We start from the raw sequence: 25319 nt of genomic DNA on the forward strand, positions 1-25319 counted from the left end.
TAGGCAGCTGATGGTCGCTCTCCTCCCCTGTGCCGCTGGGCAGGGACGGGCTGAACCAGGCAGTCCGGCCTGGGATTCACATAAACCCTTCAACACTTCACCCCCAGTATAAGTACATCAAGAGCTGCCAATCCCCTACCCCACAACAGCCCTTTTCTAAGCCCTAGAGTGATGCAGCTTCTGTGCAGCATTGCACTTTGAGGGGGCCAGCTTAATTTACCAATACAAGAATACCAGAAAAGACAGCACTTCCAAAAACAATTGTCATAACGGGTTTCTGTAATGTCATATATGTGCATGTTGCTTTGTCTCCACCTAGTCAGTACGGCCACAAGGGAGCTCGAACGACAAAGCACTAGAAATCACGATGGCACTTAAATGTTATTTTGCTGCCGTCTAAAGGTGATTAACCTCCAACAGTTATGAGTGCCTTAAAAAAACATCGGGTTAGGAGAGCCAGTTACATATCAGGTTAGGTCTGCTGGAAGGCTGGTTGAAGGGGGCACAATCAGTGGCCATTTGTTTGAGTGTCTCTGAACGGCTCAGAGGACTTGGGAAACATCAGTCAGTTACTAAAGTAATGCCTGTAAACGGCTGGCCAGATAGAGAAGTCAGTCACATGCAGACTGATGCATTTGAAAGACAGATGAGGCTTTGGTATAGTCGGTCCCGTGCCACACATTGACTTGAATGCCAGTAGAGCTGAGGCAGTGTCAGTTTCATGTGAGACTGTCTCTGGAAGAAGTGGTGGCTTTGGGTACAGTCAGTCCCATGTAGGAGAGTGCTTATGAGGAAGAGTCCGTCACTTGCCAGGCGAGTGCCTCTGTAATGTTGGAAGGAAAGGGACAGTGAAAGTCACCTTGCAGATAAGTTCTTCAAAAAGACTTTCGGGCTGGGGAAGAGTCAGTCAAACATAGGACTGTACCTGGCATGTGACGGACACTTCAAGTCCACCATGTTTTCAGAGACAGGGGTTGTTTTTCCGCACATCAGGCAGCACCCCCAGTTCTAATCCAATGCTATTTACAGGCACTAATCAATGGAGAATTAGCCCCTCAACATTAGGAGCATCCTTTGGAAATGAAAGGCACTGTGGCACCTCCTGCCCTTCCCGAAATTTTCTGTTCGTGTCTGCCTGTCCCCGCCACCTCTCCCACATCGTTGCTTGTTTTCTTTGTGCCCTCGCTCTGAATTTTGGCAGTGGAGTGACTAAGTAAGGTGCAGTTCGCAGGTCTGCAGCAGTTTGTAGTGCAATATGCAATTATAACACTGTCCCGGCTAGTTTCCTCCTGTAGACACCTGTCTTCCATCCGGTGGGTACCGTGAGCTCTATTTTGTTTGGGCACAGGCACTGATAACCCTAGCTCATCCGTTACGTCATTTTGTAGCACATTTCATTTTGGGAATAAGTTGTAACGTCCGGTATATTTCAAAATGAATTGAACGACAGGGTTTAAGATGACTTTGAAACATAAATACATAACTATTCATTAATCCATTTTACCTCCTATACAGACAGAGTGCCAGGTTTTTTTTTCGCCATTTATATTACTTAGTTACCCGCACACAACATGCCCCACCCCTTACAAACTGGGTTAGGAAGTCTTGCTCATTACCGATAGCATCGGACTTCTGGTTTTGCCTCCATATTCCCAAACAGTCGTTTTACTCTTTCCTTTCATACTAGTATGACATTGTCATGGTAAGGAGAAGCTCTCGACCTTCTTGGCCCCCAACCTGCCTGTTTCTTCATTTATTGTCAACCCCGCGCACATCTGCATAGCTGGCAACCTGATTTATATTCACCACCTAAGCTCATTCGCGGTTTAGAATGTTATCATTGTCAGCTGAGTTTTCTGTCATTTTTTTGTTTTAACTATTAGTATGCTGTTTTTTAAAGTTTTTTTCTATAAACAGACTTTTTGTTTTATATTCTCAAGAGATTTAGTTATAAATGGGTGTTTAAAGAGGTTCTATTAGTAGTGTATAATTTACAGCCATTAAGGGAGCTTGCTCTCGTGTTAATAAATATCAGTGTGGCAAATTTTAACATTGTTTTCTCTACATGAGAACAGCTCCACTCGCCTTTAGTTGAAATAATTGTTCTTATCTCCTTACATGTAGAATTGATTTTCCTGTTGCTTCACTACTTTTATTACATTAATTTGTTTTCTGAGGCAATATTTTCATTTTTTGCATAACTATGCAGAGGAAGAAGGTCAATTGAAGTGCTTTAGTTATATGCAGTTCCACTGGAATTATGTGGCAGAGAGAACAAAAATTATGCGGCAGGGTGGACCAATTTATATGACCAAAAAAAGTCCAGTTATGCATTTACAACCCCAATAGTTCAAACTCAAGAAAATGTTAGACCTATTGCATTGCAAATGCTTGTTATAATTAGGTAAACAGAAAGGGGTTATGTTTTGGTCAAGCCCTTCCCCAACTAAACTTATAACAAATCTGTTTTAGGTTTTCACCTTGAATGCACTGGATGTGGCCATCTTCTGTTCGGATTGTAAATGTTTCACCGGGGTTTACTTGAACTAGTATAACCTGTGAATAAGGAGATGCAATAATGACAATTTAATAAGATATGACACACGCATGCCTAAAAGATTAAATCTTCATCCCACATCATCTAAGAATTAAGAGCAAAATATTTTCCTAATTATTTTCTCGTAGGAAAGGAGACATTTTAATCAGAAATCATTAAAACATTTTGTTCCGTAATGTAAACATAGACCGATAATTTATTCGTACATTTATTCCCCGTCTTTGTTTTCACAAATTACTTTTCTAAATGTACATTTAATATTGCCTTTGACATGAAACTAGCTTCACATGTTGCCTCGTCAACGAGCTATAAAGTGAAAAAAGCATTGGCTGGTGCCATTTTTTTGCAAGCTTACACCGCAAAAGTAAAAATAAAGAAAACATGCTTCGTAACATGGCGATCGTGCTTGGAATAAAAAAAACATATATATTAAAAAAGACCTGTTGAATGTAAATTTGAGGACCTAAAATGAAGAGTTCAAAAAGGAGGCTTTTAAGACCAATTTTTAAAACAAGAGTTTAGTAGGCCCTTGCAGTGAACCACAAAGCATTTCACATGTTATGCCTTATAGGAGACGGTAGGAGGAAGGAGGTGAACAGGCATGTGCACGTTTCTGTACACACAAGAATGAATCTGCGTAATTAGAAGGTAGCATTCACAGTTTGACATCAACAGCTTTACAAGAAATGCTTTAACAACAAGTTCCTACGCAACAGGGAATTAAGACACAGCAGCTAAAAAGTATTCTCCGTTTCTTTCATGGTTAGGGCATTGTGAAACATAGGTGTTGGCCCACTCAACCCATCATGGTAACACACAACAGCTCACGTTAGAGGATGGTGTGTCATAAGTACTACCAAAGGGTCCTGGTTCTCATTGACCTACAAGACTAATTGCTTGCTTCAGGATGAACATGCACAAGTTTGCTAGGTCCTGTAGTTGCCCCCCTAAGTGTACAACTGATTGGCATAAAACCAGACCAACAAATAACCAGTGGTGCTGAACAATTTTCAAAGTGGGGGTGTTGCAATCAGTGTTACATCACTGAAGTCACAGGGAATGTGGAAAATCCAAGTGACACACAAGGAAAAAAAAGTGTAGCCAATGAGCCACGTTCATTCAGCAGGAGAGTGGTAACGGTTTATGTAGCTCGTAGTTCTTTTTGGATCAAACTGTCACACATATATTACGAAAGCATGGTGTGGTAGCACACTGTTGTTTACAGACAACACCATTCAATTTATAGGTCCACTAAATATGCAAGGGCATGCAGTTTTACTGATCAAACTATATAGAGCACACAAAAAATAAGAGGAGATAGTGTTTTTAGCAAATAGTTATCCTTTGTGTGTCACCAAGTAGAGTGTCTCGATTTGTTTTCATCCTATTAAAATCTTTGTTTCCATTACAATTTAGAATTACAGAAACGGTGGCTCATGTGTGCTTTCCTAACGGCTAATGTATTTTAAAAATATCTCTACGGTTCATTTACAGGTATTTATATGTTGTTGTATTAGAATCAAACCGGCATTCTGCATACCGTCTTTCCTTTCACACTATCTGTACCGAACAAGAATGTCACATAGTTTACTTCACGAAATCCTCTTACTTTTCAGTCTGATAAAGAAAAGTGAAACACGAGTCTCCGTGTTAAAAGACTAAGCAGAAAAATGTCAAAAGACATAACCTGACATTTCTGTCTTTGAATGCGTAACAAATGTGAAATGATAAAAACAAGATTTGAAGGTGTTTAGTGCTTACTCTCCTCTTGAACTCCAGTGTGGCTATTATGGAGTGCTCCCGCACCCTCCGCACCCCTGCTTCCGACACCGATGCAACCAACCTGTTTTGTAAGCAATGAATACTAAATTCCTCACAAAGGAAAACACCTGCTGTTGGTTATAACCTGGATCGATAACTGTAGTCAATTACTTTAAACCTGTGTATCCATGTAACTCCTTTGTTACAATTAGTCAATGTGCTCTTGGTAACTATTCCACAAGATATTAGAAACAGAAACCGTGTTAGCCAAGTGATAACCATCCCTGCACCAGAAACTCAAGCTGTGTTATTACCTGCTTTTCCGCGAGATACAATGTACTCTGTTCTGATGGAGAAAAATATACCAAAGAGTGACAAATCAGACAGACAGCAAAGGAGGCAACTAAATTGTAACTGTGTCTGCCCGAATCCTCTATATATGTACTTATGTTTATTGGCAAAAGGTTGTGAGGCTGAAGGAGCTGCAGCTCTGTTCTGGAACATCATGACAACAAGTTTGAAAGGGACGAAGAGTCTGGCTAGTACTCACCTGCTGTATGTTTTCCCCATTAACCATGTGAGGTAGAAGTGGAACGTCATTCAACAACGATGTTGCTTCTAATGGAGGAGGTCGGTCTGCCATCATGGCTGGAATTATCATTCGCTGACAATCTCTTCCATCCACCACCTCGCAAAATGAAACAGAACAAGTATTCATTAATTATTATGAGTCAAACAGAGTAACTCGTTCTAAACTGTTCCCCCCCCAAAAAAAAATCACAAAAAAGTTATACTAATTACTTTGTCAACTAAGTCGAACAGTGTTTTGACAGTCATCACAAGGTCTGTGTGATTTTTGTCAACTATCCCATTATCAGATCACAAGACTGCTTAAATTAAATGATTGAAAAGTGGGTCTGTGGGTCAACTTGGGAGGAAGGGCTGAATATACACACCATCAGCTCAGGGTAATTTATTCCAGGCACAAGTGTGTTTAGACACCTTCAGATGAGCCAGGCAGGTTTGAAGATATCACAAGTGCAATTCTGGTAGGAAATTCTAAAGTATGCTTATAGTTCCTCTAAATCGCACTGTGGCAAATAAAGTATAGGACCACTCCGTTTTGACAGAGGAGTACATAAGGTCATTTATCAAAAACAAACATTTTTTTGTGATGAATAGTTATGACAAAGTCACAAAATACCGTTTTGGAACTGAGAAAACATATTTAATGAGGACAGAAAGAAATATAGCCATCTGATTTTCCTCTTTTCAGTGTTCCAAATTCTGCACACATAATCAACGATAAACACCATGAAGTAATAGTTAAACAGAACATATCTAAGAGCTTTCACTGGAGTTGAAATAGAGCGGTGAAAAAAGATCAACAGCTGCCTCCAACGATCCAAAAGATGATCTATTATTATGCAGGAGCAAAACTCTGGAACCAGGGGTAATGACTCGTGCAAGCTTCATCCTATGCACCGTCAAAACAGGTGTCAGTGACTAGATCACTAGTGAAGTTGTTCGGCTTAAACTGATAATCAGGATGGCAATTCAATTGATCATCAATCAATACCACAGTTTCTACCGTAGGCTACTCTCAGTAATATGACCTCATCAAGATGCTGATATTTCTTTGTTGTCTACCTGAAACACAAGACTTTGGTTTCTCAAACGTGAACAAGTGTTTTGTTTCACGTGTGTGTGTGCTATATGCAAGGCTCATTAAAGGCCAATTGCATCCCTAGCTAGGAAAAAAACATTTTCTGCACATGCAATACAGAAAAAAGGCTCTGCATCACACATATGTATGCTGAATAAGAGGTGTCTGAGAATACAACCTTGTGCACGGCATCTATCACACAATATATTGCCTCCCAAACTAGGGGTGGCAATATATTGCCCCCCCACCCAAACCAGGGGCGGCAATATATTGCTGCCTAAACCAGGGGCTGCTCATCCTTTAGGGCAGAGGAGCATCACCCCACTAAGAACAATATCCCTCAGAAAAGCCCCAGAGATTAAAAATAAAATGGTAATAAAGTAAATTTATTACAATTTTATTTTTCATCAACCAGTTCCAAACAGAGTGTCAGGGCGGGGCAAGTCCTGCAGCAGTAAGAAGTGGTGGGCTGGCTGTCCACACGGGATTAAAGTGTGCATGCGTCTTTGTTTGGCTGTCTTGCGACGGATAGACAGCAAGGCGCATTTTAAACCTCTCTAAACAGCAGGGTTAGAGAAAGCACAGGCTTCTATTGCTCTTGGGAGCGCTGAGAGAAGTCACTCCCACTAATCCTGGTGCTTCTCTCATGCTGGTTACCAGCATGACAGCAGTGCTAAGATTGGTTAGGGGAACTGGCTGGAACCTGAAAAGCCTGGAAGAAAGACCTCCAGCACACAGACCGGAGCGAGGAGGACGTTATACGTCGTGCAGCAAGCACAGTAAGTGGCTCTTTCTTTTTATTTATAGTCACCACTCACCTTGCATGCATGCACCCACCCATCACCAATTTGCCCTACCACCCCACTCGTCCTAGTTACCACCCGCTACTGCCCCAAACCTCATTATATAGTTTCATCTGACTACATATGTAAGCATGTAGTTCACTTAAAATTGTCATCAAAACTATAAGCCCACTCATCTATCAGTTTTCTTTACAGCATACTTCTACCATAGTACCAAATGTAATGGACTCGTACATGACCATGCCCTTCAACAGTACTGCTCCAACAGCAAGAATCCTTCTTGCAAATGTAATCAGCTGCATTATGTAATGTAGATTTGGCTAAAATGTAATGTACCAACAATGACCTAATCATCCAATATTTTAAAAGTATTTCAGCAAAAATCGTAACCAGGGGTTCACAACTGCTAAGACTCAGTGGCTGCCCCGAAGTGACCTAAAACCCTTTATATATACAAGGGGATTCAAATTAGCCCAGGAGTATAAAAGTTCCAAGGTATTACTTAAACAAAAATGTAACAACAAATACTTAGCACTTTCTTTGTGTTTTATAAATATGAATCAATCTGCATAAAAAAGATAGTGATGACAAAAGAGAAAACAGTAATAACAAAGAGCTCAAAGGTCACTACTGATATCACCTACTGCAGCGGTTAAAAACCTTTTGAGTTCTGTGGACCACCACTGAATAATTACTACAGTTTGCACCACAACACAATACACAAAAAGTACAGAAACAAGTATACATAAAACAAATACAATACAGAAATTATCAAATATTGTAAATTTAACTGAAGTCTATAGTCAGAGGCTCACTCATGTTTATATACGCAACTCCACAAGATGAACAAGCATTGGCAGTGCTAATAGGTCTGGCTTTAAAGGAATGTTGTATAGAAGTGTGAAACATTACAAGTACATAGCATGGGAATGGATATGTATGTGCGTGGAAGCAAACAAGTGTATAATAATAGTGGTATAGATAAATTGGTCAGGTGACAGTTGTGCTGTCAAGAAAGACGTAAAACCCATCTAGGTTAATTACTTCTCTCCTCCCATCAGTGCTGCTGCCAGAAAACACAAAACATCATACATTATCTAGTAATCGAAGACATGTTAATAACTTTACAACGACATGTGTGTGCCCCTGAAAGTTCAAGCTTTAGGCAGCTTGATAAACAAAATGATCACAGCTGTGTGGAGAGCAGCACTTTTTTGTGGAAGTAAACACCTGCTGCCCAATCAAAACATGTACTGGCTCCCAACGTGTACAAAGCCAATGGCACACTCTAGTGGTGCTCACATAATTGCATGACGATAGCTGTGCTGTCAAGCCAGACTACAAAAAGGTCACATTCTGCCTGGACTTGTTACTGCAAGCCTCCATTGGCCCTCCAAAACGGCAGAGAAGTTGAACTTTCCCAGGTATAATAGTTTCTGAAGGACATATTATCATGGACACTGCCAGTTAGGCTTCTTTTTCATACATTAGTCAAGACAAACATTAGCTCCCTCAAAGCATTTTTATCTTCTTCACTGAATCGACACCAGTCAGAATGACTTTATCAGCAGACTAAAAGTTGTGACCAATGGAAATGGTCCCACTGTGGGCTGGTTCACCTCAGAGATGAATGACTGTTCCAGGTAGATGAGTTAGGCACATTCACCTCCAAACCTGACCCACTCATTGGGGCTGTTTCCCATAGTTTACCCTCACACATTTTGTCAAACTTTTTTCACATACTCTTGTGAACTTCAGAGCACCCCAATTGTTCTTCCTTTCAGATCGGACGGTGCACAATTCTGGGTCAACCTGATATTTCCTCTGACAGCACACAGCTTTCTTGCCTGAGTGCGTGGGCAAAGCAACTTCAGAAGTGATCCTGAAAGCACCCCAGCTCCAACCTTCACTCATCCAGGCACCCCTGCTTCCTATTGTAAACTTCAATGCTGCAGACCACACTGCCCATACCTTTTGCTCTAGTAGTTTTATTCTACTACAAATTGATTCAATATACTGCAAATAAGCAGTGCAGTCTATTTAAGATGGTGTGAGGTTGCTGGGTGTAAGTCAGGTTTTTAAATGTATATAAAAAAAGTTAGGTTAGTGAAGTGTACAATAGCGTTCGCATCTTAAACATTGTTCTATGCAAGACGCAGCATATTGGTCTTGTAGGAACAGGGAAAGAAAATTCAATATAATTCGGAAGAGTTTCCACCTTTCAGCACACAACTACATTAACAACAGGGACTCATTTAGTATAGGCCAACTGATGCATGCTGACATCAAAGCATGTGCAGCCTGGGTTCATACTTTGGCATTTTGTGGAATGGCACACTAGCTGCACATGGTGAAAGGCGGTAACCTGACTCCTGTTTTTTACACTGGTTGATTTACCAAAGCCAGCCTCGAAGACAAGGTCATGGATAGACATTCCACCTGAAAAAAAGACATGCCCCATCGCCTGACAACTGATCAGACAGACAGCAGGACTGCAGCCAAGCTGGCCAGCCTTGTAAGCATCACAACCAAAAGGATAACCCTGCCAGCTAAAATGCTAGGCAGCAAACTGAACAAATCGACATCATTGCCTGCAGGCTCACCAATTCCAGAGGCATATGAGTTTCCTCGAGAACTAAACAGCAGCCCTGCAAGCTGAATCAGCAAATATTCCCATTAGCAGGTTAAAAGAACAATGGTCCCCATCAGCAGACATGTCAGACTAGCAACAATCCAAATCGCCACTGGCTTCTCAATCGGATCAATAATTATAACTTCACGAAGGCTCTGCAACTAGACTATCATTCCAGCTGGACATAAAGAGAGGCAGGCCCACTTGTTGGCAGACCACATAACCAGATGGACACCCCAAACTACGATAACACATCCACAAATATTGGCTGGCTAGAGAGCCAGAAAGGCATTCCAGCCTGTTGGCTGACCAGAACTATCGTGAATGTGCAGTCCAGCGGCTGAGTGCAGATTCCAAGGACAGGCCAGAGTGAGTGCCGACTTTAAGGACAGCCGGACCGACCAACATCGTGGATGTCCGGACGTAGTATCTTTGGCATCTACATCAGCACTCTTCACTCTAAATCTCAAAGGAATAACAACACGAGGGAATTCACCTAAATCACGAATGGCATCAGAAAATGCAACAAAGCTAAATGTTGCAGTTATATAATTATAGTCAATACCCACTATAATATGTTATTAACTGATTGTGTGTTGCTTAGTGTGTTATGTGTGTGTGATTTTTCCCAACTGAATTGACCATGGTTCCTTCAGAACTCACTTATCTCACATTTTTAGCTTCTTTATTGTAGCATTTTTCAACAAATCATACATCATAACATGAAGTGCATGCTCATGTCCCATGCTCCACATGTGCCCTGCGTGCTCTTCTGCCTTCTACACATCCTATAGTACTGTTATATAGTGACTGTATGAAGCAAACACTGCCACTAAACTGACAAACGCACATCACCTTCAATTAGTTTGGCTGGTAGATGTGCCCATAAAACCCACGAAGTAGGAAACATACACATCTAGCCCACATCCTGTGCTCCCCTTCAGTATGGTCAGCAACATTTTGAAGTATCATAACCTATGTTTCCAGGTCATCCACCACTTGATCACCCCTTCTAACCGTGTGAATTGTGACCTCCTTTGCTAGCGCCCATTCTATCACCTGAATCCCCGTTGACCCTTGTTCTCATGCAAATCGTAGTCCAGAAAGCGTTGACATCTGGACAATTCCACCCCATAAGCACAAAAGAGGCATTGTATTCCCCACACCGTGGGCTAGTCACAGACGTAGTAGGATAGATTTCACTTAGCGTTATTGGGGCCAAGAGTGTGCAGTGCAAGAAGATAACCTCAATTAATTTGAACCTGGCATTTCCGGATACCTCACAGCTCCAATGGATGTCATGCTTCATCATAGGGCCAGCTCCTCGTCACACCGGCGCTGCAATGTCTGATGGGCCCCACAAGGGGGCACTTTGCCGGAGATCTTGATCAGAAGTGTCTGCCGTGAAAGAGGTAGGAATAAATTTTAACCTCACCTCAAGAAGAAGCAGGAAAAAAAGGAAGGTTAAAATTGGGTCAAGAGCCTCCGAACAATGAGTTTTAATTGGCGTGGAGGCTCTTGGTCTATATTAAAAACACGGGAGTGGAGAAGGAATAAAAGTTCCACCACTCTCCATGCAAAACCAGGCTAATAGGGGAAATCTCCTATTAGCTAATCTCTACGGTCAACATGTTTCGCGCCCTAAGTGTCACTACAGATCGTACGGCGCTTCCTCAGGACCAAAAAGAAAAAACTCCTAAGCTACCATACATACCCTATCAGGTTTAAAAAAAAGAAACTACTTATATGAAACGCTAACCTACTTATAGCCTATATAGGTGAACCCTCCCATTTAGAGATCGAGTTCCTTGGGACAAAACGGACCTTGGAACGGACCTTGGTTAATCTCCCTGTCCCCCTTGATTTTGTTAGATTTCCTGATACCTTCCTGACCAATTCATTTGCCTCCTGACATTGTTCATCAGTGAGCAGTTTTTCCAGATCAGCGTCCCATGCACATCTAGCCTGACATGGAGGCTTGGGTCACTCAAACTTCATGGCTTTGTACAGCAAAATGATAAGATGCTGGCCCTCCCCGTAGCAAAGAATAGCATCCAACACATTTGAAGTGGGTGGCGGTCTAGGTGAATCCTGTCCAAATCTCCTGCGCTGTGCTGGCCAATTTAGCTTACTGGAGGAATTGTCTGGGGTCACGGGTTTCCTGAAAGTTAAGAAACGTCTCCCCAGCATATTAATCACCAAAGGTCTGGCAGCCCCCCTCTTACCACCTCGCAATCGCCATGATACTACCGACCCGACAGAAGGGCTGTGAATCCCATATGGTTAATTCTTTGGCAAAAGATGCATGTCTTATCACTCGCTTAACAACTCTCCCCCCCAAAGAGCCGCAGTCTGGAATACCACAAAAGCATAACTAGATTCCAGCCTGCCACCCCTCATGAGCAGAGCAGACATGGTCTCAAACCTGTACGTTTCCTGCAGTAGAAGGATCTCGCAAATATCCTTCTTGGTGAACCACTTGGCCGCATGCTGCATATGAACTGCATAATAATATAGTTCCAAGTTGGGGAGGCCAAAGCATCTTGATCCATGAAGATGGCCTCCAGTGCCACTCTGCTGTGCCTCAATGCCCACTCCAAGGTTTTCAAAACGTTATTTAGCTGTTGAAAGACTGGGATTCCTAGACGGGATAGTGAATTCTGGTGGTGGTACAAGCAGTGTGGCAGGAGTATCATCTTTGCAATGGATACACACCCCATCATGAAAGGCAGAAGCATATTCCAAAACCGCACATAGGAGTTCATCCCCTCCTTGACTCATCCCATAATGTAGGAATATTGTTTTTCAGGAGTGTGTGCAACTTGGATGTCCAAGTATCAGAAGCTGTACAGCTCCCCGCGTAATCCCAGATAAGGGAATCAATCTTTTGAGTAAGTCACCAACTTTCCCAGGGAAAATAATGAGCTCTTGTGGTAGTTGACACAAAGGCCCAGCCCCCTCTCAAACTTCCTAAGCAGGCACATCAGTCTTGGAAGTGAGAATCCAGGAGCCCTAAGATAGAAAAAGCATAATCGGCATACAGAGACACCACATGTGTTGTGTCCCCTACCGTTATTCCCCAGGCATGCAGCCCCCTCTGAAGTAGAATAGCAAGTGGCTCCACGGTAAGACCAAACAACAAGAGCAATAGAGGCTCACCCTGTCCCAGCCTTGCTCCACGTTCCACTGTCTCAAAATGATCTCTCCCGATTGAACGCATGCCGTAGGGTTCGTGTACAGCAACTGAGCCCATCAGCAAAAAAAGGACCAAGCCCCATTAATTGGACCACTTTCAACACATACTCCGAGCTCAAGGTGTTGAAACCTTCTCTAGGTCCACTGCAACCAGAGGAAGGTCCTCAGGGTTATTGGCAACAGAGTGCATTAAATGACAGTGCCACCGTATGTTTATAGCACGGCTCTGGTGTGAAATAAATCCACATTGATCCTTATGGACCAGCTGGCCCACAGTGCCATGAAGGCGGTTGGTCAGAACTTTGCACAAGAGCATGAGAACAGTGTTGATCATAGTTAGAAGGTGACAAGATGAGCGGATCAGTCCGCGTCCCTCCTGGCTTGGAAAACATACATATTATACCTTCTTGCATGAATGCAGAAAGCACCCTTTTTCCCTTGCCTTCTTAAACACCTCCAATAACTTTTTCCATCGCTTCCTTAAACACCTCCAATAACCATTCCATCATTTGAGGTAAAATAGTCTCATATTATTACAGATAGAGTTCTGCCAGGAAGCCATTGCTTCCTCGGGGTTTTCCCCTAGACAGGGATGCCAATGCCTCCCATAGCTCTTGTAAAGCAAATCTCCCTCGAGCTCATCCAAATTTCCAATGGTAAGCTGAGATTGATGCTGGTGTATGCACCGCGGACTAGAATCTGTGATGGACAGTTGAAAACTGGGGGCGTTGTTTGATTCGTTCCTATGGAAGCACCGTTACGCTCTTGTGCTTTCTTTTGCACAAGTATATTTCCTGACTAGTTGAAGGTTTACTTCTTAACAGATGTGTCTTCTGTTAAAGAAATCATCACCATGCGCACATAAAGTCTCTCTCCACACAACTCGTCGTGGTGAGCACTTACACGGTGCATGCCAAGCCTTGTGCTCATGCAGCAACATTTTTAACTTCACAAATCTAGATTTTGAAATGGTACAACTCAATCTAGTGGTCCTAAGGACCTAACCCACTGCAAAGTCCCAGACTTGTCTTTGTATTGCTAACTGCAATGTGCATGCATTTATTGTATAAACGGAAGCACACTGGCTTCTATTGTTCTGCGAAGTGCGTGCATTAACTAGTTTCAGCAAAGCACATTAATTAAGAGACACAACTTGTTAATCTCCTACGATGCGCACACAATACTATGACCTATTGTGCATGCACAGGATTATTTTTGTGTTTATGTGTCAAATATTATTCTACTGTGACTTTCATGCAATTCATTAAGACAGTGTGTTATATCAAATTCAGTGATCGTAACTGTATTTTTATGTAACTTTATTTTCTATCGTAATGTAATTTTATGACTGCTAGTCAACGCAAAGAAGTTTTTAGCTTACATGGCTCAAACATGTGTCTCTCTAGATTTATAATGCCATTCAATCGATAACAAAACGTCCTTCACTGCAAGGAGGATCGACCTATCCCATGGAAAACGTGGAAAGAGAAATGTGTTGCATATTTCTTAACAACTGAAACAGGTAAAAGTTGAAAAATGCATTTTATTACATTTGAAGGCTAAAATGGCCAGGAAATATTCGTAATGTTAACCAAAGTAATTCAGACAGAAGATGAGGGAGTTTTCAGTGATTTTGATGCGGTTATGTAGAAGTCAAAAATAGTTTCCAATCACGTTTATCAGTGACATTAAAACAATAGCATTTCTATTAATTGGAGCAAAAACCCAATTAATTGTTTGACTGGTTTCTCAATGCCTTGAGACAGTTAACAAACTGACAATTGGGGCTCACAAGTTGACAAATTCTGAGACCACTTGCTATTTCATACTAATTCTATGACAATGCAAGATACATTATGCATCGTCGGGAAGCAAATGTTAGATGAAATTATAGCTACATCAAAAGTCATAGAACAGTTTCATCATTGGATTAAAGAGGCGAATTAGGACAGACCTGAAAAGAGAGAGAGAGAAAAAAATGAGTGAGAAAAGGAGTTAAGATAGGATGCTGTACTGTCATTGCTGTAGTTATTTTTATTGGCCTCATTTAAAGAATGTCTTGCTGCAAGCAAGAAGTACAAATTTTGTAACAGAAAAGTAATCTGTCCAAACTGTGCAAAGAAGGCAAGCAAGTTCCCACGCACAGTAGTGTAGCAGAAGACAGTCACAAATCTAATTTGGACAAATGCACCAAGCTAAGGGACAGTGTTAATGGTGAGAAGCATCACCCATATGAGACATATTTTGGTTCCCCACATGTGGATGATTTGTGAATTCGGGGCAATGGTTCCTCTTACACCGTCATTACCAAAGATCATTTGACAAGTTTCTTGGAGACAACTTTAGAATTGCAACCACCGGACTCTGGGACAGTTTTACTGGATGGCAGTGAAACAAATTGTATTTGATATTTTGCAGACAACATATTGTTAAAAGAGAGATTAGCCAACTAAAGGTACCATAGCTATAAAAGGTGTCTGCGAGTAGGAATGAAAGAATCCCAAGGACTGGTAATCACTTTAAAACCATGTCTCCCAGTACAAGTTTTCTCTAACCAACGAGGATTTTAGTCATTTCATTATAAAAGCTTCATCAAACAAATTTGCACTGCGACGAGAAAGGAATTACAGGATATGCTTTAAGAGATGATAAACAAGAACATTACTAGAGAGGTAGAATCCATAGAGTGAATTTCTCTCATAATCTTAACAGAAAGAAAGATGATGACAAACTCAGATTATGTGTTGATCATATGTTAATTTTAGAGCTCTGAACAATGATATTGAGATTTAAACCCATGTTTGCTCAATATAAATGAGATAGTCTCAGTTTTGACCTGATGAATGAGATCTTGAGAGCAGTATGCCAACATGAAGTATGATTTAGGTACAATATTTCACACAGTAAAGGAAAAAGTGACTTCATATGGGTTAAGAACTGCAAAAGATGCATACAGACATGGGAGTAGTAGAACAGGCCTTTCCGTTTCCAGATTCATTTCTATGGATTAAATAAATACATATAAAGATAACAGGGGAGTAGATGGCATTCTTAACTTCCATTCCTATGTCTAACCACTAGGAAGACACCATTACTAGCCAATATCAAAAGAAAACGTGGCTAGCCCTGCAGTGGAAAACCTCATAACGGTACTAAATCAAACAATACATATAAACATTACCAGGAAACTGATATCGAGTTGATACGAGGAAAGAAACAGAAATTGAGTGTCACAGTGGCAGAGCAAAATGGAATGGGAATAGAGGGTAACATGAATTGTGACTGAAAATGGATTTTCCCCACCAGCTGAGACACCACTGTCCCTTCTTCACGGCATAGAGATAAATGGCACACTGAAATTAATGGAATAATGCTAATTGTTGGAGGGATATAGAACTAGAGATAACCATGGGCACATTTTCATTTCCCAAAATGGAACGGTAACTAACTACCTGAAGTGAACTGAGAGATTAACAGTATATTAAACACAAAACTACCAAATGCTTCTCCCATTCCTAATCAAAGCTTAACCTAAAGTAGGAATAAGCAATCTAGAGAAGCTCTTGCAGGTAGTCACTTACGAGATCTTTAATAATTATGAATAATTGAGTAGCAGCTTTCACATGATCCTCCTGCAATGAAAATGTGAAAGGTTGTGTAGGGGGTACTAAGAGAAATGGGCAAAGTACTAATACTCAAGGATTGATAAAAATATAACTAATTTCATACTAAAGAATACTAGGCAACAAAGGCATCGAAAATGTATTCTTACAAGGCAAAGGGCACTTAGTTGCCTAAAGAAAAACTAAACAGATATTGAGAATGCATACAGAGAGTTCTGAGGAAGATAGGGCAGGTCAGGACGTTGTTAAAGGTATGGAAAAGGTGCCCTGTGTTTGAACCCTTTGCCAATGACAGTAAGCAAGGTGCTTAGTAAAAAAAAAGAAAAGTAAAAAAAAAAAAAGACATTGATGATTATTAATAATACATTATTCAATAGTTATCAATTAATTAAAGTACGCTGGGCATTTGTACAGTTCTCATCAATGGTTTGCAGAATACACAAAATAAACATTTTCTAGTCGGTAAATTTGGCATATCCCTGCTGAAGAGGATGAAGAATGAGAAAGCAAGCCATTGTGAATCCTGATGCTAACACTCGAAGTTAAGCATGAAATCCGCAAAGACACATTAAAATAATTGCAATTAATGGCTGTAGAACCCCTCATGTTGAACCCCTCATGTAAGAAGAAATTCAAACAACCTTCACAAGTAAAATGATCAGAGTTCTAAAAGAGAGAAGGGAAACTCAGTGCTATGGCCAGATATTTAATTATCACACCTGTGCAGGTGACATACAGGGTCTATGAATACAGGGAGAGGGCATGATTGTGTTTAAGCTGCTTAACCGGCTGCATGAGTCGGATCTCTGGGAGCCGTCCGATGCCGCGGTTCTCCTATGGCGCTGACGTCATATCACTGAAAGCAGAAGTGAAATCAGTTGATCGGCTTATTCCACTTTCTCTGCACCAGTGCTCTTGGGGCTATCTCAGCTCCCCGAGCACTGGTGCACACAGAAGTGATATCACTGGAAAGGGAAGGATCTCCCGTTTTCAATGGTACCCATTCCCAGTGGATTCCTGCTTAGGAATCGCCGCAGGGTGCGATCCCCAAGCAGGAATCCACCATTAGACACCAGGGAGGGGGGAATGGGCCCTTGAGCATGGGTTTTTGTTTCCCCAAACATTATTTAGGACAAAATCAGTCTTTTTTTTCCCTTGGGGCAGACGGAGACAAAAGCCCCTGATCTTCCCTCCTACCTCTCCCTCCCGCAAAATGAGTATTAGGTACCAGGGACTACTTTTTTATGAATATGTAGGGGTGGCGGCAAAAGGCCCACTAGACACCAGGGTTTTTTTGTTTTTCTTTTAATAAAAGAGGGATGGGGCTGACCACAAGGGTGCTAAAGTCTTTCTGCAGATGGGGGCAAAAGCCCGCAATCCACCCCCCACCCCCACGGGGGAACAGGAAGCATACTAGGCACCAGGGTTTGTTTGTTTTTTAACGTCTAGTGGTGTGGGCTGCCCAGAATAGGCATGCCAAAGTACCCATGCCCCCAAAAAGGGAAAAGTCTTTACCCCTGATCTGCTCCAGGGGTAGAAAGCCCACTAGACACCAGGGAATATTTTTTTAAAAAGAGGGGTGGGGCTGTCCACCACAATGGGAATGGTTATTCCCCCACCCCAACTGAAGTGGGCAACATTCTTTCTCCTCCCCTTGCGGACTAAGGCATCTCATCTCAATTGCAAGCAAGAGAACATTTGACTCTTTTGGGTGTTGATTTTACATACGGGCCAGAAGGGCTTGGCTAACTCCTAATATTGTCCCACTTGCAATGGTGAACACCTGCACATTTTGGCCTTGGGTAGGCTGCTGCCTGGAAAAACCTACCAGACCCAGACCTTCTAAAAAACTAGATATCTGGGGAAGTCCAGAGTGGTGTGCTTCACATGGACCCCACACTATTTTCTTACCCACAATGCCCTGCAAACCTGCAACTTTGCCTAAAGTCATGTATTTTCCCAGCTTTTCTATGCTGCAAACTTACAGAATCTGCAGGAATCCACAAAATTACTATCACCCAGCATCGTCCCATTTATATTAATAAAACCTCTGATCCATTTGTGTGGCTGAGCCTAGTGACAGCAACAGGAACGGGTCCAACAGTGATCAATAGGAGTCTCCATGCAAGGGCTCCCTTAGTCCTTGGTCTGATTTGTTCCTGTCACAGCACTAGGCCTAGCCACAGAAGTGGAGCAGTGTTTTTATTGGCAAAGGTCGGGCAACGCTGGGTGGTAGGAATTGTTTGGATTTCTGCTATTCCAGAAATTTCCATCACAGAAATGCAAGGAAAATATGTGATTTCAGGCAAAGTTGGAGTTTTCCACAGCATTGCAGGTATTTTTATTTTTTATTTAAAAAAAAATAAAAACTTTATAGCATCCACACATGTCACAGCAACCTGAATTCCCCTAGGTGTCTAGATCTTTAAAAAAATTACAGGTTGGCTAGGTTCCTCCAGGTGCGGGCTGAGCTAGGGTTTAACATCTAGAGCTAACCACATTGGAAAAGGGGGGCTCAGTTTTCAGTGAAAAAATGCACTGCGTCTATGTGCGGTTTGAGCTGTGTCCTGTTGTGAGTACTAGGTCTACTCACACAGGTGAGGTATTACTTTTATCAGGAGAGTAGGGTGAAAGCCTGGTGGCAGGAAGTTTGTGGCTCTCCGCAGATGCCAGAACTTTCCATCACAGAAATGTGAGGAAAATGTGTTTTTTTTAGTCAAAGTTTGAGGTTTCAAGCGATCGTAGGTAAAATAATGTGGTGAGAGCCAAGCAAGTACCCACCCTGGGTACACCTAAGTGTCTAGGTTTCAAAAATTTACAGTTTGACTAGGTTCCCTAAGTATCAGCTGAGCTAGGGTCAAGATTCTAGAGCTAGCCACATTGGAAAAAAGAAGGTCAGTTCTGAGCAGAAAAATGTGCTGTGTCCATGTTCCATTTTGGGACTTTTCCTGTCTCATACAAGTGAGGTAACATTTTTATCGGGAGACTTGAGGAAGCACAGAATACTAGAACATTTGTTATTACCAACTGAATTTGCTGCAATTGTGTCTTTCAAATGTAAGCCAGTGTATAAGAAAGGTGACATTTTCAAATATATCCTCCAAATCATACAAATTCAGAGATGTAGAGACAACCACTGCTCCTAAATTATTTATCTTGTGCCATTTTCAGAAATACATATGTTTCCATTACAGCCATTTTTCACTCTGCCTATTTCACTATAAAAATGGGTCTATACTCAATCTTCAACGAAAAGCCTTTGTGTAGTGCAGCTCAGTTGTTTACTCTGGTTAGCTTGGGTTTTTGGAAAACCTAACACCCCTGCATATCCCCTCAACCAAAAGGGTCTAGCAGACATAATGGTATATTGATTTTGTCAATCAGCCATTGTGGCAAAAAGTTACAGATGAAAACAATGCCTGTTTTTTCCAGTTCCTTCTCGATATTTCTGTTTTTTCAACATTTTCCTTGGGAAAAACTTGAAGGATCTACACTTTTGACACCTTGCTGAATTATTAATTTTGTCCACTTTTCAGAAATCTATGCCTTTTTTGGATCACCCTTGGGTTTCACACTGGTTTCCACCACAAACTGGAAGCACCAAAATCAAGAAAAATAGTCTCTTAGTAAAATACATAAACTGTGGTACAAAATTAGGTTTTTTGATTCAGCTATGCATGCTCCTGAAAGTTGGAAAGATGGTGACTTTAGTACAGCAAACTGTCTGTGGATGCCATTTTCAGGACAAAATTACAGACACTTATCTGGAGCACTTCTCCCTCCCTCCAGGGAAATCCACAAATCCTGGATATCTTTAGAATATCCAGGATATTTGGAAAAAGAATACACAAATTTGGTGAGGATAGGTTATGGGGACAAAAAGTTATGGAGCCCTAAGCACAAACTATCCCAAATAGCCAAAAAAGGCCTAGCAGCGGAAGGGTTAAGCACAAAATATGGTATTTAATAAAGAAAGGGAAAACCCCTGCATTTGTTCAAGAAAGGAGGGATAGGATGCACAAAAAAAATCAGCCTTTGTCCCTTCGCTATGCATCTGGCGGGCCTGAACATATGTAAGCAGGTACATAATGAATTTGCAGGCATTACAAGCGCATACCGCAGCATCAAAACGTCTTAAAGGTTACACGAACAACTATGTTGGTTTAAATGAGGTTACCAACTGCTACATATTTCTAGGTGTATTTAGTTATGGTGATCAACACAACCAAAACAAAGATTCCAGAATGTCGTTAAGTACATGTATACTTAAAATGCTCTGATGTATAGGAGTGAGAAACAGTCCGTTATCAGCAACTCACTTTCTGAATTCTAGTTATTTACTGCTCTAACATACATAAAAACCGCTTTTACTAGTGACATCACTGAATTTATTCATCAAAAACAAAGGCTAACTACGCCCCCAACAAGCTTAACCCCCAAAAGGAATGGTATTTTTCCACACAAGTCCTAAAATAAACATTAAAAATGGTCTTCTGAGGAAACACAAAGATATTTCTAATGAATTAAGATTTTCTTTTTTAATAATGCTCACAAAAAAAACTAATAAAAACCGACAGAACGTAATTCATAACAGGTAAAAAAAATAATCATACTGCACTTCTTTCACAAACATTGCACTTTTTTGTTATTTAGTCACCAAGTCAGCAAACAAAATGTGCTTTTCACATCAAGTTTCTGAAAGAAAATATGAGATTTGCCCACGTTATGATGGAACCTAGCACACTTGAGCTAAAATGTATACCTATATATCTGTGTTGCAGGCTCCCCAGCTACAGTTCTACATTTTGTTTCTCGTGCTTTAAGTAGCAAGAGTGAGATCGAAAAAAAGGCAATGAATATTCATATGAAAATAAACAACTAGATCAGGTGCCAAAAGCGGATTAAAACAAAGACGCCAACACAAGCAAACCCAATTGTGAATGCTAACAGTAAGAGCAAGAGGAATGACCCAAAACACATGTCGAAATTTCTAATTACATGTGTCAAACACAACCACATAACTGTGAAACCCTCTGAGTAAAGGGAAGTCAGTATTCAAATAATTTGCTAACTTAAGTAACCGAGCCAAAAGGAGGTATTTATCACTCACCACCTGCTGAGCTGGCCAGGAACAAAAACACTCAATATCTATTTCGAAAATTACATTTTGTATTTAGTGTTCTATCTGTTCTAACCTCAACAGTTTTTTAAATTAAATTATTTACTATTTGTATAACTTGTCCCGACAACAGGAGTAATCTACAGAGCATCTACGTATGAAGGATAGGTGAAGGTTTCAAAGCACCAGGTGGCTAAGAGTTATTCGCAAGTAAACACTTAGGGAAAGATGCGGGCCTTCAGATGGTTTCAGAGTGACCTGATGTTGGGTTTGTAGAGGAGACGTAATGGGAGAAACTTCCAGAAGTGTGAGACTTCATGGAGCAGAGGTTTCCCCCCACATCATGCCAGCTAAGGTGAGAGAGGCATGAGGGAGATAAGGGAAGCAGACTTAGCAATCTGCTTGGGTGATATGGAGTGAAACGTTTGGAGTGGCATGCGAGGATCTGTGTCCCACAGAATGAGTTTAAACGGGGATACTTTGTTTAATAGGTGGTCAATGGAACGATTTTAAAGAAGGTCTGATGTGGGATGATCCTTTTAAATTAAGGATAAGACACACTGCTGCAGGTTCTGGGCTCTTTAGAGCTTACCTAGATTTGCCATTCTAATAGTAGATATATGATAAGGCCATTGGTACGACAAGGGCAATAAAATCATGTGTGTGTAGTAGTGAGATAATCTCTCGGACACTGTGGAAAAAGGTCACAAACCTATATCTCAAGTAACAGATAAATAAGTATTGAAGATGTGTCACAGATTTCCGACTGACTGAACAGAAGTGAGAGAAGTACCAAGAAAGAGGACACTTTTCAAAAGTTACTGGTATCTTGGAACAAGTGAGTAGAAATTCAGGGTTTGCGCCACTCAAGTACAGATTGTCCATCATTTGTTCTTAAGCATGTTGAATGCAACTATGCACACTGTTCCTGTGGTAAATCAGAGTGTTGCCAGAATACATTCAAAAGCCAACATATGCACTATTGAGGATCACTGCAAGGAGTGCTTTTTAAAGACAGACTGCAAGAGGGAAGATCCTTAAGGCACAACGGGGATCACTGGCGTAAATCGTAGATAAGAGAGAGAAGGTTTTTACCTGATGTGTAGGATTAGGAGAGAGGCATTGAAACTGGTGGACAGGCCCTCTTAAGAGCCTGGATTGATCTCCTGGGGGCCCAAAGCACTGGGCAAGAGGAGCATCATGCTAAAAACAGCACTTTATTTTCAGTTAGGGGAAAGAAAGAGGCAGTAGCCGTTCTATAATGGCCCATCAGTAACACTGTTTGCCACTGATGTCCCAGCTGGGAGTACACAGGATCCACATAAACCTTAAAGTCCATCTCCTACTGTGGATACTAAGCCACTCCAGGGAGATCAGACTGTCCTTCAGAAGTTATCAAACATCTATTTTATGGAAATTTTAAGAGGGATAACTGAACATAACTGCAGTGTTTTAATTGTAAAATCTTCATAGACCCATTTTATTGAATAATTGTGAAAAAATATGTCTGCCATTCAGAGGGCCCCAATTAATATTTATTTTCTTTACTCATCTGGGGGACAGCATTAAAAAGTTTGAAGACCAAAGAATTCAGGAGCAAAGCTGACCCACTGTATAACTATGCATAGCAGCCAAAATGGAGACTTCAGTCGGGAAAGGAGGATGTTGTGGTTAACCATACAGAAGGCAGAAAAAAGATCTAGGTGAATGGAGATGTAGCTATGCCTGTTGTCCCTAGTAAAATGCTCTGATTCCCTATTGTTCAGTAAGATTGTTTTGGTGCTTCTTCTAGGTCGGAATCCTGACTGAAATTCTTCAAGAAAATCATTAGTTTCCAGATAGTCAGGGAGTTAATTAGATTCCGCTGCTTCCAAGATTCTGTAAATGGTAGGGACGCAGGAGATTAGTCTGCAGTTTGCCAGGGCGTTTTGGTAAGAAGATTTTTTAGGAAGTGGAGTGACAATTATTTATGATTGCTGGGAATAACTTCTGCCAGCAGAGAGGCATTAACAAATCTAGTAATAAATGGATCTAAAGCCAGTTGGCATAGTTTGATGGTTTTTGTGCTGCAGGAACCAGGAGGGCTGGCAGATGGTTTTAGACAGCTGATGATCTTGTTTTCCGAGTTTTCTGTGATGGGTTAAATGAATACCTAGAGAAGTCGTGATATGTGACGATGTTGGCGTTGTCCAGTTTCAGATACGGCAAGTTGAATTGTCAGTTATAGTCAACTGTTTTAGCAGCTTTCCAACAGGCTGCTTTCAAGTAGACCTAGGTGAATCTGAATTTATAGATTTATAAAGTGCATAAACACCAGCAAGGCATCAAAGCGCTAAAAAAATAGCAAGATAGATAAAGGGATAATCATGAGTAAACCACACCCGTCAACACCAAAAGACCTCACGTACTGGAGATTACGGAGCTGAGGTCTCAGAACACCCTTGAGAAGACACCCACCACGGCTTTCCATATATCTTTCAGCCATTGGTATGACTACTGAAAGGTCATCAATTCACCCCGTCAAAAAGCATTAATGTCTTGATATTTAAGACTCATAAAAAGGGCCTGTGGGTCAAACGGTACTTAAGACTATTTCTCTTCTCATCCTGTCCATATCTGCATCCATAGTAGGGAAGTAGTAGGTCAATGAATTCATGCTGTAAGACAAAGTACTACTTAATTGTAAACGTCGTTTTGCAGCTTGATTCCGTTGTAGAGATACTAACAACTATCCTGTCTCCCTGTGGAATGGAAGATGAATTTGTATCACAAGAATGCTTTCAAAACAAATGAGGTCAAAATAATTCAAATTTTTTAGTCGCTGTCTTGGTGATCAGAGAAACAAGCACAGCATGCTGTTATATAGCAAAGAAAAACTTCAGAAAATAGATGCAGGTAACATTTTCCTTGGTCAAATATACTACTTTAACATTTACTTGTCATTCTTTTTTCCCTTATCCAAAATTCAGTTGCCTTCATCTCTTTCTCGACTCCTATCAGTAGCCTCTCAACTAACCATATTTACAAGTCAAATTTTTAAACTCTTTTTACTGTTTATCCACGTCTTTAAATTTAATTTTGCACCTATTGATCATAGTTCTTAGGCGCAATGGAATAGGTGTACTGTCTGTGCAAAATATGGAAAGTACTACCTTCTGCTCACTTTCATTATTTTGTCAACGGTTTTCTCTAGAGAATGCAGTTGGCTTATGTCTAAAACAGATCACCTTCACTATTGTGAGGCATTCTTTGTGTGAACAATTCCATAAAAATGCTGCAGTACAATTCCATCTGACGGCAGCATGTTGCGGCTCACAGACTGTCAAATAAAAAAAGAAATCAATAAAGTACACTGGGGCGGCTGACACATATTAAAAGTGGTGTGGCGGGCGGAGGCGATGCAGGGGAGCTAACATTTAAAAAATATAATAATTAAAAAAAAACTTACCTGGTGCTGCTGGTCGCCTCGCTCTTCCTGGTCCCATCAGCTTGAAAGACTCCCTGTGCAATCCCTGCACTGCTCTCATGCTATTACCAAGCAAGAGAGCAGCATGGGGATTGGCCCGAGCAGGCTGGTTTACTGGTCGCTCAGGCACAGGGAGTCTGTGCTGTTTCTCCCACCGGGCTGTCAAATATAGCTGGTAAACCAAGTGTGCCTAGAACGGATGGCCAAACAGACATGCGCACTATAGTGCACTCTACTCCTCCTCCCCACTCCCATGGCCCAGCCCCACCCCTTCCTGCACATACTACCGCTCAGACCCAGCAGCTGAAAAATAAAATTAAATATTGTTTTATTTTTCAGCTGCTGGCTCTGAGCCAGTGGGGAGACGCTCTTTCGCCATTGCAAATTAGCCACCTCATAAAGTAAATAGACTAATCCCCGTGCCTGCAGGCTGTAGTGGCATGGATTGCAAAATACTGCAATAGACAATGAAAAGTGTGGGGGGAAGAACTGCTGCA

The 25319-nt window shown here is 41.3% G+C and overlaps 1 protein-coding gene across 2 annotated transcripts in view; it reads right to left on the reverse strand.

Annotated features, from left to right (window-relative positions):
* Window positions 1–25319, reverse strand: part of LOC138264668 (fibronectin type-III domain-containing protein 3a-like) — a 406147-nt gene that overhangs the window by 359339 nt on the left and 21489 nt on the right. Inside the window, exons 2-3 of one of the 2 annotated variants that reach the window (XM_069212561.1) lie at window positions 4869–5006; window positions 2481–2556 (exon numbers count right to left, since the gene is read on the reverse strand). In XM_069212561.1, coding sequence (XP_069068662.1) covers window positions 2481–2556; window positions 4869–4979 — 187 coding nt within the window. In that variant the 5' untranslated portion in view covers window positions 4980–5006. The remainder of the gene's footprint in view (window positions 1–2480; window positions 2557–4868; window positions 5007–25319) is intronic. The other variant, XM_069212562.1, reaches the window with a different exon arrangement.

This window comes from Pleurodeles waltl, chromosome 2_1 (assembly GCF_031143425.1).
Source record: "Pleurodeles waltl isolate 20211129_DDA chromosome 2_1, aPleWal1.hap1.20221129, whole genome shotgun sequence".
NCBI lineage: Eukaryota > Metazoa > Chordata > Amphibia > Caudata > Salamandridae > Pleurodeles > Pleurodeles waltl.